This window comes from Tamandua tetradactyla, chromosome 2 (assembly GCF_023851605.1).
Source record: "Tamandua tetradactyla isolate mTamTet1 chromosome 2, mTamTet1.pri, whole genome shotgun sequence".
Taxonomy (NCBI): Eukaryota; Metazoa; Chordata; class Mammalia; order Pilosa; family Myrmecophagidae; genus Tamandua; species Tamandua tetradactyla.
The window spans coordinates 179,560,272-179,577,067 of record NC_135328.1 but is presented as its reverse complement, the minus strand read 5'-3'; the positions used below and the strand labels follow the sequence as shown (position 1 = coordinate 179,577,067).

The 16,796-nt window shown below is 42.2% G+C and overlaps 1 protein-coding gene across 14 annotated transcripts in view; it reads right to left on the bottom strand.

Moving 5' to 3' along the window:
* ERI3 (ERI1 exoribonuclease family member 3) overlaps nt 1–16,796 on the bottom strand; it is a 141,076-nt gene that overhangs the window by 55,465 nt on the left and 68,815 nt on the right. For all 14 annotated transcript variants that reach the window (XM_077149923.1, XM_077149932.1, XM_077149925.1 and 11 more), the window contains one exon: nt 15,109–15,181. In XM_077149923.1, coding sequence (XP_077006038.1) covers nt 15,109–15,181 — 73 coding nt within the window. The remainder of the gene's footprint in view (nt 1–15,108; nt 15,182–16,796) is intronic.

Sequence of the window (16,796 nt, the reverse complement as noted above, 5' to 3'; positions counted from 1 at the left end):
CCTAAATGTCTGTTGTGCTGGTTTGAAAGGAAGTATGCCCCCTAAGAAAAGCCATGTTTTAATATAAATCCCATTTCGTAAAGGTAGAATAGTCTCTATTCAATACTGTATGTTTGACACTGTAATGAGATCATCTCCCTGGTTGATGTGATTTAGTCAAGAATGGTTGTTAAACTGGATTAGGGGATGACATGTCTCCACCCATTTGAGTGGGTATTGATTGGTTTACTGGAGTCCTAAAAAAGAGGAAACATTTTAGAGAAATAGATTCAGAGAGATTCAGAGAGAGCAGAATGATGAAGCCATGAGATGCAGAGAGTCTACGAGCCAGCAACCTTTGGAGATGAAGAAGGAAAATGCCTCCCGGGGAGCTTCATGAAATAGGAAGCCAGGAGAGAAAGCTAGCAAATGATACCGTATTCGCCATGTGCCCTTCCAGCTGAGAGAGAAGCCCTGTGTTCGCCATGTGCCATCTCACTTGAGAGAGAAACCCTAAACTTCATCAGCCTTCTTGAACCAAGGTATCTTTCCCTGGATGCCTTTGATTGGACATTTCTATAGACTTGTTTTAATTGGGACATTTTCTCGGCCTTAGAACTGTAAACTAGCAACTCATTAAATTCCCCTTGTTAAAAGCCATTCCGTTTCTGGTATATTGCATTCCAGCAGCTAGCAAACTAGAACATCTGTCTTCTCCATGACCACACCCATGCAGATGAGCTCTGCTCAAGAAAGGTCACAGAACATACAAATGAACAGAGCACTTCCATTATGAATTAATTTCATTACCCTCAATTGGACCCTCAATACAACCTAGAAATCTTACTATATTTCTGAAGTCAGCTCACAAATCTCTTTTTTTACTAAAACTATGGCAATCCTTTTCTGCTTTCTGTAAACCTTCCTGGCCCTTCCCTATCAATTTTCAACAAATAACTCATCTACTACTTCCTAGAGAAAAATGAAAGACATCAGATAGGAATTTGCCATCATCAAATCTGCAGACCTGTCTGCAACTATCTGCAAGCTTTCTCTTCTAGCCTCAGGTCACAGCAGAAGAGAGGACCTTCCTCCTGAAAAGAGGTAATTTCAACAACCTGAGTTCTTCACATCATCCCCTCTCACCAATCAGAGATGTTCTAACAGTGATTTCCACTCACTAATATATCTTCAGCCTTTTTTCTCCAAAAGCAACGACAAACAAGTACATCTTCCATTGTTAAAAACATAACCTACTCAACCCCACAACTGCCCCTACCATAACCCTTGTCCTTTCTTTCTTCTCCTTCAAAGCCACATTTCTGAAAGACTTAAAATTTCTCCATTTTAAGTTTAAAATTTCTCCTCATTTCTCAATTCCTCCCTAATTCACTCCAATTTGACTCCTGTCCCTATCATGCCACTCAACAGTTTTCACCAAGGTTACCAAGTCTTTATTACTAAATTTAGTGCTTATATTTTAGACTTTACATTATTTAGCTCTCTCAAAAGTTGACTACTCTGCTAAGAGGAACACTTTCTTTTCTTGATTTCTGTGATACCACATCTCCTTGTCTACCTCTTCTACTGTTCTTTTGTCTCTGTATGTTAGGGTTCTCTAGAGAAACACAATCAACAGGAAACACTCGTAAATAGAAAATTTTAAAAACTGTCTCATGTAACCGTGGTAATGCAGAGTCCAAAATGCACAGGGTAGGCTGTGAAGCCGACGATTCCGATGGAGGGTCTGGACAAACTCCACAGAAGAGGCTCGCCAGTCAAAGCAGGAAGAAAGCCTGTCTCTTCTGAATCCTCCTTAAAAGGCTTCCAGTGATTAGATTAAGCATCATTCATTGCAGAAGACACTCCCCTTGGCTGACTACAAATGGAATCAGCTGTAGATGCAGCTGAGTTGATCATGATTTAATTCTATGAAATGTCCTCATAACAACAGATAGGCCAGCACTTGCCCAATCAGACAAAAAGGTACCACCACGTGGCCAAGTTGACACATGAACGTGACCATGACAATCCACTCCTTGTCAACTTGGCAGCTATACATATCACCTTAAATCATACCTAATTTCTAAATAAAAAACAATAAAACACACATTTTTTTCTTTCACCTAACAATACTCAACTATCCTGCATATAACTGGAAACACATTAAATTTCTCCAGGATAGGGTGCAAGTCCTTGGGTAATATTCATTCTTAAACTTGATATCTTACAACTTAAATAGTATAACATAAACAAAACAGCATTACAGTACTCATTTCTGTAACTGATCATATGGTTATAGTTCATGTTTATCACTACCTTCTTTCACTACCCATTCCATGTTCCCTTTCCCCTCAGCAAGCACTTCAACTGGCCGTGGTTCTTTGCCTGGTGGGGTGACCCAAATCTTCATTTCTGAAGCTTCAGAGTCACTGGTAGTCCTGCCTGGATTGAGTTGTTGCAGTTTTCCATTGATTTTAATCACAGGGTATGGTAGTACTAAAAGATGCAATAGGGGATCTCGTATATTCCAAGAAAACTCTTCTTTACCTCCATTGTGTAGTTGCAGTCTTATTTCCCCCTGATAGTAAGGGTCAGTCACTCCAGCCAATAATTTAATCTCCTTCTTGGCTTGTTGATCCAAGGGCATGAATAGCCCAAAGTGACCAGGTGGCAGTCTTAGATTCCAGCTCAACAGAATCACTGTTGTTTCTTCTAGTGGAAGCACTCCCCCTTTTGTAACTAAAATCTGTAGACCAGCAGGGCTCAGGGTCACAGGGACAGGAAGCAAAAATTTTCCTAGTGGATCACTAGGGGTAATAGTGAGTGGTACCACTCCCATTTCCACCCCTTGGTTCCTGGACCCATGGATCCTGGCTATGGGAGAAACAGCACCATACAGTGGATGCTGATTCAGAGCACATACAGCTTCCTGGAGAACATTACCCCAGCCCTTCAAGGTACTGCCACCAAGTTGGTACCGTAATTTAGTTTTCAAAAAGCCATTCCAGCGTTCTATCAATCTAGCTGCTTCTGGATGGTAGGTAACATGGTAAGACCAGAGAATTCCATGAGCATGTGCCCATTCCCACACTTCATTTGCTGTGAAGTGTGTTCCTTGATCAGAAGCAATGCTATGTGGAATACCATGACGATGGATAAGGCATTCTATAAACCCACAGATGGCAGTTTTTGGCAGAAGCACTGCATGCAGGGAAAGCAAACCCATATCCAGAGTATATATCTATTCCACTTAGAACAAATTGCTACCCCTTCCATGAAGGGAGTGGTCCAATGACATCAACCTGCCACAATGTAGCTGGCTAGTAACCTCAGGGAATGGTGCCATATCGGGGGCTGAGTGTGGGTCTCTGCTGCTGGCAGACTGGGCACTCAGCTGTGGCTGTAGCCAAGTCAGTCTTAGTGAGTGGAAGTCCATGTTGCTGGAGCCCATGCATAACCTCCATCCCTACCACCATGACCACTTTGTTCATGAGCCCATTGGGCAATGACAAGAGTTGCTGGGGAAAGAGGTTGACTGGTATCCACAGAACGGGTCATCTTATCCACTTGATTATTAAAACCTTCCTCTGTTGAAATCACCCTCTGGTGCGCATTCACTTGGGACGCAAATACGTTCATGTTTTTAGCCCACTTAGAAAGGTCTATCCACATACTTCTTCCCCAGACCTTTTTGTCACCAATTTTCCAATTTTGGTCTTTCCAAGTCCCTAACCATCCAGTCAAACCATTAGCAACAGCCCATGTGTCAGTATACATACTAATCTCTGGCCAGTTTTCCTTCCAAGCAAAATGAACAACCAGGTGCATTGCTCAAAGTTCTGCCCACTGGGAGGATTTCCCCTCATCACTGTCCCTTAAGGCAGCCCAGAAAGGGTGTGAGAGACAAACCTGAGCTAAAGCCCTGACTCTGACTGGTGGACCAGTGTGATGTTTTGGGTCCCCTGGAATTAATGTCACTTCTGAACTAGTGTCTAATAATCCCCCCAAATATCTGATCATTTCCTTTTCCCCAGTGCACAGTTACCCTGGTAAAAGGTCATTGGTCTCCTTGGGGAAGGCCTGGAGGAAGATTAACATTATAAATTTGTGGCAGTGGAACAGGGTTCTCCCCCAAAGGGACCTGGCCTCCCCTTCATTCAAGCAGCTCTGGATCTGTAAACTGTCTCAAGTCTGGAAATTGATTAAGGGGCCATGACTCTGTGTTTTTGTAATTCAGGTTAGACTTCTGTTCACTTGACCTAGAACTCTTTTGTTTATACAGCTCAAACAAGAATTTAGTAGACTGCCCATCTATTGTATTTCTAGGTGCCCCATGATTTACCAGCCAATTCCACATATCTCTGCATGTCATATAATTTTGACTCCTGCTTTGACTTTGCTGTCTATTATAATAGCCATGTCTACCCTGTCTTTGGGCTTAAGTGCTACCACCTGGCTTCTGCCAACTCAGGATCCCATCATCCCCACTGTGCTTAAGGATTCCAGCTCAGTGACAGCAGTTCCTACAGTAATATCTGACCTACAGAGAAGTGTTACTACAGAGCTCTTCAGGGATGATTTGGTGCTAGTCTCACAAATTTATTTCTCACTGTTCTGGTGAAAGGTGCATCCTCTAGACATTCCTGGGGTATAAGAGCAGGCTTTGCACGATAAATCCACTCTAACATTCCAATCTCTCTAAGCCTCTGGATCCCCTTATCTACATTATACCAGGGCAGTTTGGCATTTCAACCTCCGGCTATGTCGACCACCTTTTGATCCATGTTTCAACCAACCATCCAAACAAACTGTTAACACCTTTTCTAACCCCTCGAGCTATAACGCTGAATGCAGAATCTCTGCTTAGTGGGCCCATATCAATAAATTCAGCCTTATATTCCTCCCACCATTATCCCACACCCTTAAAATCCATTGCCACACATATTCCCCTGATTTCTGTCTATATAAATTGGAAAACTCACACCGTTCTTTTGGAGTATAACGTACCTCCTCATGTTTGATACTTTGCACCTCACCTTTAGGGGCCTGTTGGGACTTTAGTCTAGTTATAGGTCTGGAAGAAATGAGGGGTGGTGGGGGTGGGTCATGAAAAGAATTAGAAATATCTTCCAAGCCATTTGCTTCAGGGCATTCATTTGCAGCTTCATCTGGTGAAACAGGATTAATCACTCTAGGGATAATCCCTTCAGGAGGAGGTTGGGTGGCCAACTTCTCAAGGCAAGCTGGAGGTGGGGCGGCTATGTCCTCAGGGTGGACTATTACAGGGTTATCTAGAGAAGACTCAGCATGACCTAGGTTTTCAACCTCACCCCCAACATCATTATCAATCCATGTCACCATCCCATTTTTCAGGGTCTCACTCATTTCCAATCAATGCCCTCACTTTAACGGCAGACACAACGCAACACTGAGATTTCAGTCTATGTTGTAAAGTTGCTACTCTAACAAGAAGATTCTGAGTCTGATTTTCAGAGATCTCAAGTCTACAGCTACAGGAAATAAGATTTTCCTTCAGGATACTCATAGAAACTTCTACATCTGTCAGACAGCACTTAAGCTTCTCATCTGAAGCCTTAAATTCATCTCTTTCACTCCTTAATGTATCCAGTGTATCTAACAACAATTAGCCAACATCTTATACCTCTTATTTCCACAAAACTCCATAAAGGTGTCAAAAACATTATCCCTCAGAGCCTGGCATCATACAAGTTGTGCTGGTTTGAAAGGAAGTATGCCCCCTAAGAAAAGCCATGTTTTAATATAAATCCCATTTCATAAAGGTAGAATAATCTCAATACTGTATGTTTGAAACTGTAATGAGATCATCTCCCTGGTTGATGTGATTTAGTCAAGAATGGTTGTTAAACTGGATTAAGGGACAACATGTCTCCACCCATTTGGGTGGGTCTTCATTGGTTTATTGGAGTCCCATAAAAGAGGAACTATTTTGGAGAAAGAGATTCAGAGAGAGCAACACTACAAAGCAGAGAGTCCACCAGCCAGCGACCTTTGGAGATGAAGAAGGAAGACGCCTCCTGGGGAGCTTCATGAAACAGGAAGCCAGGAGACAAAGCCAGCAGATGACGCCTTGCTTGCCATGTGCCCTTCCAGCCAAGAGAGAAACTGTGACTGCGTCCGCCATGTGCCTTTCCAGATGAGAGAGAAACCCTGAACTTCATTGGCCTTCTTGAACCAAGGTATCTTTCCCCAGATGCTTTTGATTGGACATTTCTATAGTGGTTTAATTAGAACTGTGAACTAGCAACTTATTAAATTCCCCTTGCTAAAAGCCATTCCGTTTCTGGTATATTGCATTTCGGCAGCTAGCAAACTAGAACAGATTTTGGTACCACAAGTGGGGTGCTGCTGCTGCAGTTTGCAGTTACCAAACATGTTGGAGTGGCTTTTTAAATGGATAAGGGGAAGAATTGGGAGAAGTTGTGAGAAGCTTGATAGAGAAGGCCTAGAATGCTGTGGAGAGACTGTTGGTAGAAATGTGGACTCTAAAGATACCTCTGATGAGGTTTTAGACAGAAATGAGGCATATGTTATTAGAGACTGGAAGGTAGGCGACCCTTGTTTTAAAATGGCAGATAATCTGGCAAAATTGACTAGTGGCTTTGGCTGGAAGGCAGATTTTAAAAGCCATGAACTTGGATATTTAGCAGAAGAGATTTCCAAATTAAATGTCAAAAGTGCAGCCTGGTTTCTCCTTGCAGCTTATAGTGAAATGCGACAGGAAAGAGATAAGCTGAAAACTGAACTCCCGAATAAAAAGAAACCAGAAATTGAGGTCCTGGAAGATTCTTTCTACAGAAAGGGAGACTCCAGAGTATAGTGCCCTGTGTGTGGATTTAACCAAATGTGGAACCAGCCAGCCATTTCAGAGAAAGTCAGATCAGACATGGAGTTATCCAGGAAGGATTTGTGGAAACTCCTTATGTGTGATGGGCATGATCCGAGGCTACTGCATAGAAAGCCAACGAGAATGCTGTGGGATCTGTATAAACAGAGCTGCTGCCAGTCTAGACTGGAAGATTCAGAGAAGGGACACATTGGAGGAAAAATAACTTCAGAGGCAAAACCGTGGAGGCTGAGGTCTGAAGTCAAGGAGCCTCAGGCCAGGAGAGCGAACCCACCCAAGCCCATGGAGAGGGTGAGTTTGCCCCAAAGGCAGAGGATGGGTCTTCCACCTCATTGCAGTGGAAAAGTCATGCTGCCTCAGGCTTTGGAGAGGATGAAGCGCATTCCTTGGGGTTTGGGGAGAGCCTAGCTGCCACCACATGGAGGGGTTGAATGTGTGCCCCGGAGAAGGAAGAGAGCCCAGGTGCGCCCCCAATGTTTGGAGAGGGTGGAGCCGAGAGAAAGGTAGTCTCCCCAATATCCCCCAAGGTTGCATTTGGAGAGAGGCAGGACTCTGCGTAGGTCCTTGGAAAGGGTGGGACTGCTGCTTTCTAAAGCCCTGAGGATAAATGCCTCTCAGACTTTGAAGTCTAATGGACTTTGCCCTGCTGGTTTTCAAAACTGTATGGGTCCGGTGACCCCTGTGTTCCTTCCTCCCTATGGAAATGTGTATATGTATCCTATGAATGTTCCTCCTTTGTATGTTGGCAGCAAATAATTTGTTATGAGTTTTCGAAGGTCCAGAGCAAATGGAGAGAATTTTGCCTTAGGACAGACCATGCCTGTGACTGACTCGATGAGATTTTATAGTGTCTTTAATTTTGAACTTCATTGTATTGCTACTGAAAGGTTTAAGATTTCTGATATTGTTATGAAATTAATGTATTTTGTATATGGGAAAAACATGTCTTTTTTAGGGGCCAGAGGGTGGAATGTGCTGGTTTGAAAGGAAGTATGCCCCCTAAGAAAAGCCATATTTTAATATAAATCCCATTTCATAAAGGTAGAATAATCTCTATTCAATACTGTATGTTTGAAACTGTAATGAGATCATCTCCCTGGCTGATGTGATTTAGTCAAGAATGGTTGTTAAACTGGATTAAGGGACAACATGTCTCCACCCATTTGGGTGGGTCTTCATTGGTTTATTGGAGTCCTATAAAAGAGGAACTATTTTGGAGAAAGAGATTCAGAGAGAGCAACACTACGAAGCAGAGAGTCCACCAGCCAGCGACCTTTGGAGATGAAGAAGGAAGATGCCTCCCGGGGAGCTTCATGAAACAGGAAGCCAGGAGACAAAGCCAGCAGATGATGCCTTGCTTGCCATGTGCCCTTCCAACCAAGAGAGAAACTGTGACTATGTTCGCCATGTGCTTTTCCAGATGAGAGAGAAACCCTGAACTTCATTGGCCTTCTTGAACCAAGGTATCTTTCCCCAGATGCCTTTGACCGGACATTTCTATAGTGGTTTAATTGGAACATATACTCAGCCTTACAACTGTGAACTAGCAACTTATTAAATTCCCCTTGCTAAAAGCCATTCCGTTTCTGGTATATTGCATTCCGGCAGCTAGCAAACTAGAACACAAATGAAGCATTAGGAGAATCGAATGGTGATATTTTGACTATCTCTTTTGCCAACTCACTCCATGGATTGGGAGTATCATTCTGATTATGGGAATCAGAGTCCTTAGTGCCTTTGAGTCCAGTCAGAGTAGAAAACCATTCATAAAAACCAATTTTTAAGATTCTGTTTCTTAAGAACCACTCCTGGTACCAAGTTGTATTAGTTAGGGTTCTTTAGAGAAAAGAATCAACAAGAAACACTCGCAAATATAAAATTTATAAAAGTATCTCACTGTCCAATACAAATACAATGTGAGCCATGTGTGTAATTTACATTTTTCTAGTAGTCACATTAAAAAATAAAATGTAGAAGTTTCTATGAGTATCCTGAAGGAAAATCTTATTTCCTGTAGCAGTAGACTTGAGATCTCTGAAAATCAGACTCAGAATCTTCTTGTTAGAGTAGGAATGCAGAGTCCAAAATCCACAGGGTAGACTGTGAAGCTGACAATTCCAATGGAGAGTCTGGACGAACTTCACAGGAGAGGTTCGCCAGTCAAAGCAGAAAGAAAGCCTCCTTAAAAGGCTTCCAGTGATTAGATAAAGCATCATTCAGAAGACACTCCCCTTGGCTGATTACAAATGGAATCAGCTGTGGATGCAGCTGATGTGGTTACGATTTAATTCTATGAAATGTCCTCATTGCAAGACAGGTCAGCATTTGCCCTATCAGATAAACAGGTACCACCATTTGGCCAAACTGGCACATGAACCTGACCATGACAGCCTCCTTTTCAGTCTCTTTAGCATGAAAAGTTAGGCAAACGTAAATTTAAGTCCTACCTCTGCCCCTGACTAAAGTAAGACACTGGGCAAATTTCATCATCCAGACTCTGTACTTCAGTTTTCTTAACCTTAATATGCAAGCAATGATAGTAACTACTGTACAAGTTTGTTGTGAGGATGAGACAATGCACAGAATGTACATAAGCATAGACTCTAGCACAGCACTGTCCAATACAAATACAATGTAAGCCATGTGTGTAATTTACAATTTTCTAGTAGTCACATTAAAAAATAAAAAGAAAGGTGCACAGGTGGTTCAGTGGTAGAATGCTTGCCTTTCATGCGGGAGACCTGGGTTCGATTACCAGACCATGCACCCCCCAAAAAACAATAAAATAAAAAGAATATATGAAATTGATTTTAATTACATTTTATTTAACCTAATATATCCAAATATTATAATTTCAACACATAATCAATACAAAGTGACTAATGAGATATTTTACATTTTTTCATATCATCTTCAAAATACGATTTGTAATTTACACTTACAGAACATCTCAATTCAGATGCTAAACTTTCATTGGAAATACTAGATCTGTATTAGATTTCATAGAATTTATAGTTGGAAAAGTACATTCACCAATCCAAGCACATTATTCCAAATATACGTTAAAAATTTTTCAGTAACTGAATCAAAAAGTTTTCAAATTTAAATTTAAATTAATGAAAATTAAATAAAATTCAAAATTATTTCCTCAACCGTACTTGCTACATTTCCAGTGATCTATCACCACATGTGGCTAGTGATAGTGGACAGTATAAATCTAGCATACAAAATGCAATCAATAAATAAGAAGTATTATTACTATTACTGAACATTCCTCCTTCTTCATTATTTATGACACTTCCTCCTCTATCAAATATTGGTATGCCCTCTTTTTTTCTCACCCTACGTATTTTTCCTTAGTAATCTCTTCCACTCCCATGGCTTGAATTATCATTCACATGCCAATAACTCTGCCAAATATATATCTCTTATCCAGGCCTCTTCCCTGAGCTCCAAATGCCTTCTCAACAGCTTCACAAGTGCCTCAAAGACATCTAAACTCAACATGCCTCACAATGAATTCATCAAATCCTCCAACTCCAAAATGTTTTCCATTTTCTCACCCAACCAATTTTCCCAGTTGCTCTTATCATAAACCTTGGAGTTATCATGGGTTCCTTCTTCATTTTTAACCCCCGTAGGCAATCAATCACTATTTTCTGCCTGTAATATAGCCAGTTTACGTCAGTACACAGTATAAGGCTCATTTTGATACAGTGAATTTGTTCCAATGCATTAGGAAACAACTTAGCATAATGCAAATTTTGCATTTGCTTATGTGTGATTTCATCCAGGAAAATACTAGATAAATGCAGAAAAATGCACCCAGCTAAACAAACTGTATAGGAATATACAATATGTACACATGCACACACCTCAGATATCTACTAGTTACCTAGATCAAAACATGTATTATAAGGCATAGCCATCTACATTTATTACAAATTTCCCTCTGATTTTGGATAAGTTTCCTTCCACTACTTCATTACCTTACAAGCTGTAACCCTTCTGATGCCCTCTTCCACAAGGAAATTTCAGGTCATTTTCAAATGCCATATTTATTGTGGTATGTATGCATTTCTTAACCATGTAACATGTATAAAACTATGCTACCATTTTTATGTTCCTATTGCTTTTTAATGTGTCACTGATGAAGTTTCTGAACATTTTACCCCGACCCTACTTTTATTGGACAAGTTTCCTTAACACGGTGATTTTTAGGAATGTACAGCAGAACGACTGCACTATTTTTAGGAATGTACAGCAGAACAACTGCACTATTTAACAACTCTGGAATCAATCCATTTTTCCACATTCCCACTGCTATTAGTCTTATCCGTAACCATCCATCATCTTTCACATGGACTAAAGCAATTGTATAATTCCGTGGTTCTCAATCAGGAACAGTACCCCTCTACAATCATTCCTGTCCAGGCCACTGAAAATGGAAATGGGGTGGAGGGGGGATTTTTTTGGTTGTCACAATAACTTGGACAATGGTATTACTGGCATTTAATGAACAAGGGGCCAAGGGTGCTACAAGTTCAGAGATATTGCCCACAATGATCTGCCCCACCCAAAAATGCTAAATGCAGCCTCATTAAGAAAAACCAGTAACTAGTTTCCCATATCTACTCTTAGCTCTCCCTACATGGCAGTCAGAGAGCTTTTTCAAAATGCAAATGAGATCATACCTCTCCTATGCTTAGTACCCTTCACTACCTTCCCCTTACCCTAAAGAAAAAGTTTAAAAATCCTCAGTATAGCCTAAAAGCTCTTGCCACCGCTTCTAGTTTCATCTGATGCCACTTTCCTCTCCTCACATTCATTACACTTCACACATTCACTGAACAAAAAATGATTAAGCATCTATTGTGTGCCTGAAGCTAATCTAAGTGGTGGGAACAAATTAGTGAACAACAGAAACAAAAAGCTTCTACCCTCATGGAACTTACACTGTAGGTCCACGAAGCTGCCAAACTTTTCTTCATCTCAGGGCCTCATCACATGCTATTTCCTTTGCCTAGACAATTCCTACTCATTCTTCAGATCTTACCTTTACCATTCCTCCTCAAGGAACCATTTCTGACCCACCTCACTAAGTCAGGTATTAGGTCCCACGGTACCTGATACATTGATGGCACTCAAGAATATTTGTTTATTGAGGAATATGTGTATGTTTGTGCATGTTCATGTGCTTTTACATTTCATGTATTTGTATGTATAAGCACATTCATGTCTGTGTATATTTCCTTATATTTCTGTAGATGACCACATTTATGTGAAAATGTGTATATGCTGTATACATGTATATACAATCTGGAGTATGCTCACTTGCATAAATTCATTCACAAGTTCACATGTGTATCTGCTGGCACATGCATACATACATGCTTATGTGTATGTGTATTCTTCTGGCCCCTAATGACAGCTCTGACCTCCTGAAGCGAGCTGGAAGTAGGGCTAACAGTCTTCTCTAAGTTGACAGTTCAATAACAGTATGAGATCATTCAATGATATTTCAAATGTCAGAAAACACCAGCTTGCTCTACTCTGCTACAGGGTAAGCAGGTGGAGGGGGGACATGTGGAAACCTGGCCATTGAAAAGTTGCTCTTCCCTGATGCAATTCACATCAATTCTGAACAAGAGAGGAGAGATGAAACACAACATTTTGCCTCTTCTCAGATTAGAAGCTAGAAATGAATTAGGAAGCGGAGATTGGTCTCAGGTAGCCAAGCTGACCAGGACTCTCTCATTTTTTTCACAGGGCAAAGCTCTGCTTCAGGAGTTAAGAGATAGGGAGAAGGGAGAGAAAGGGAGAGGAGAAAAGAGAATCAAGGAAAGGAGAAGATGCTGTAGACAGCAAGGGCCTGGGTCATACCTAAGGAAACAGGTCATGGAGTAGTGAGTTTTCTGCATATTACTCCCACAACCTTGGCAATGACCTCTCTGGCTTTGCTTTTATCATTACTCTTTCTAAGGGAGTAGGAATCTAAGAGAGACTGTGTAACCTGCACTAAGTCACATAACAAAAAGGTCAGGAAGATCACTAAGCCCCTGGGCCTCCAGGGTCCTGCAGCCTCCCTCCCTTGAATAGCTGCTGGCAAGTACTGGGATGATACAAACATATCTGGAACATGATGTAGCTAGAAGGCACAGGGTAAGGGGTTAGACCCCTTGTTCTTCCCAGACCTACTTAGTTTACCTCACAAGAGGCAATCCACAAAGTCAACTGAAAGCAGAGTTCTCAGTTCCCCTTGCACCCATTCCTTCTCTCTATAGCTCAGCAGAGTCTGGTAAAGAACCAAGCTGAAAAGTCTCAGGACAGCTCACACCCAACCCTACCCTTTGGGCCCAGCAACAAGATGGCCCCAAGTAGCAACATTACAACAGGGAGAGGCTGCTTTCCTGCCTTTCTGTCAAGGAACCTGGAAGCAAGGAGTTATCCATACACCAAAAAATCTAGTGAACTTCACAGAGCAATTTTTCATGGTCAGTGCCTGCCTCGCCTGGCTGGTCCTTCACATTGAATTCGCAGAGGCCTGAAAGCAGTCTCAGATCCAAACTGACAGCTGGCAAGCTGTCTTCCAAAAGCGCTGGCCCAATCACACCCACACGCCAAACCCCACCGAACTCTGCCTGAGAGAGCCTCTATGGAGCTAGTTCTCAAAGATCAGTCACCCAGCAATTATTCACTAAGCATACACTCGGTACCTAGCCCTGGCCACTGGGACACATAAAGAGGAAGCAGACCCAGACACTGTGCTCCAAATGGACATGTCTGGAGGGAAACACACAGGGATTCAGCTTTAAAATTTAAAGATCACTGATATTCAAAGTGCTGAGGAGGAGGAGCCTAAGGCAAGAAATGAACTGTTGAGCTTCTCAGCAAAAGTGATACCTGAGCTATATCTTCAAGGAGAGGGCACATGCCTGATCAAAATGACTGGGGACATTTCTGACAGAAGAAAGGATAAAGGCCAAGGTTCAACAGTAAGACAGAGCCTAGACCCCTCAGCCAATAAGTAGCTGCTGCTCACTTTCATGGAGATCAGTGGGAGAGCCAAGTAAGGGTCAGAGTACAGCCAATCCAGAGGATAAAGGTCCTGTACAAAAGGTAAAGGTAGAGGAGTTCACAAGTGATGCCACAAAGAACAGGTAGCCTGAGATCTATGGAACAAAATCCAAAGTCATTCTCAGTGTGGCATTAATACTTACAAAACTTTCTCTTCCACTATTCTTTCACATCCACATGTTCACTTAGCTTCAGCCTACATACACAACACCAAAAGCATGCTGCTGCTCTCATCGCCTAGAAAGCATTCACTCCTCCTCAGGTCTATATGAATGACCAGTTCAAGATCCAAGTCCTTAGAAAGCTAGCTTGACTTCGCCCCCCTCCCTCCATGACCTGTCTCTTTTCTGAGCCTCTTGGGAGTCACTAAGTGAATTGGTGGCATGAGGTTCTTGAGGCTGCTCCAGGGCTATTGCCCTCAGATCAGAATGATTTATGGGGGTGAGCTCCCTAGTGGACTGGAGCAGAGATCCCAGGAGCACAGATTCTTCCAGAGCAGGGATGTGGAAACTCTGTTCCTATACTACTCTACAATAGTGCCAGTCTCCTCCCTCAAAAGCCCAGAGGAAACTGGGCTCAAATTTCAGATCCCTCCGGAGCAGGGATGTGGAGACTCTGTTCCTATACTACTCTACAATAGTGCCAATCTCCTCCCTCAAAGCCCAGAGGAAACTGGGCTCAAATTTCCAAGGCCCTTCCTCACATGACTAAAGCCCTGCTGGGGCAAGGCAGGAACAGAGCCAGGCTGAACGAACTCCACCTCCCAAACCAGGGCCAGCCAGGTCAGAGCCACACTCATGATCACATCAAAGGAGGACACATTCACCAAAGCTCAGTTAGTGCCATATCTTTCTAGAGGCAATGCAGTTCAGCCCAGAGGTACAGGTCTATCAAAAACTGGAAAATCCCCTTGGCTGGGACTTCTCTGCACATCTGAGTGGCACCAAGTAGAACAGCATCATACTCTACCCAGCAGCCTGCTCCCCAAGCAGGATCACACTCCCAGAAACAACCACCACCTAATGTGCATATTACCTAGGGTGATGCTGAGAAAAAGAGAACAAAAAGAAAAGGAAAGGGAACAGAGATGAGAAAAGAAAGCAAAGAAGGCAAGATCTGAGGCACAGAAGCAGCAGCACCCAAGTAGGGCTCAGACACAGTACCTTTTTCAGATTAATCCACTGCTTGAAGTAATCCGCCACTGGCAAGCCCAAGTACTGGCACTGGCCTGGGAGCCTATGAAAAAGGGAAGAGAAAAAAGATTGGGCACACCTATGTCCCACATATGAAGTCTTAAGCTAGAAAGGGGTCCAATGAGTCTATAGGGAAAAAATATCTCATGGCCAACCCATCAGGTCCCACCCCACCAAAGAAAGGCACTCCATCTCCAACACCCTGGAGTCTGGGCTCCAGATCCAGCCCTCAGATTCAAGTGTGACAGTCTGGAGACTTCAAAATAATATAATAATAATTCCGATGACCTACAATATGCTAAGTATCTTGCTTTCACATTTAATCCTCAAAGTAACACTGTGGGGACAGTACTATTGGCTACATTTTACAGATGAGAAAATAAGATTCAGAGAGGTTACCTAAGGTCCCATAGCTTAAAAATGATAGTACCAGAATTGAACCCAAGTTTGTCTGATTTCAAAGCCTATATTCTTGCCAATGTACCAGTTGTTGTTTTGTAATAGCAGAGAGGCAGAGAGACTAGACAGGAGGAGAGAAAGAAAAAGAATAGAATGTAGAAGTGGATGGAAGGGGATTTAGCTCACACATTTAAGTCTATTTAGATATAAGCTTTTTCAAATACAGACAAGACCATGCAGAAGGATATTAAGAGGTCAGAATTTAAACCAAAAAGTCAGTTCTTGTTTTTTTTTTTATTAGAATTTATAAACTGTCTCCGCACCCCACCCATCCCCATCTATGATAATGCAGTTTTAGCCGCACAAATCTATAAATGTAATATTTATTGTGCCTAATATCCATTTTTGGATACCCAGTCAAGACCTGGACTGGAGATTTAGATTGCTGAATTTTTAATGTATCTTAATCAAGGCATGAGAATAGATAAGATAACCTGGGAAGAATATGGAGTGGGATGACCAGAATGTTCAGGGTGAAGCCTCTTAAGTTTTACTGAGCGAAACTGAAACCAGGCCCACCTCTACCAGAACATCATCACATGAACTCACTACTTCTTATAGCAGCCAACTCTAATTCTGGACCCCTCCAATACTTCAAACATCCTTCCTTATATGATAGACTAAAACTTGCCTCCCTGTAACTTCCACCTACCAGTCCCAGCTATGCCGTTAGAAACTACAGAGAATGAGACTGGCATCTCTATCTTGGGGAACACTTTCAAGATCTGAGAGCCCAGAAGGCTTCTCCCAGAGTTTCCTTTTCCAGGACATGTACCCTCAGCAACTTCAAAAACTCCTCAGGAGACAACAGACCTTGAGTCAGGCCTCACCCAAACCATTCCCATTCTCAGAAGGCAGGCCCCCTGGACCTTTTTCAGAGTATTAGAAATATGCTCTTTTGACCCTACTTCACACCATCTGTGAACAACCTAAACTGTGGTGAAAGCAAGCTTTCCCTTTCTGGAATATATAAACTGATTTTTGAGTTTAAAATGCCTGTCAGTAGTGCAAAACGCCTTACAGTGGTCAAACAAGATGAGAAATGAGAAAAAACCCAAGAATTTGGTTATCAGGAGGCCACATGTGATTTTGGTGAGAGGGGCATGAGTGGACTGGTGGGGCAGAAGCCAGCCTGCAATGTGTTGAAGACTGAGTGAAAGATAAGAAAGTGAAGAGCACAAGTAGGAAGTTTGACTATG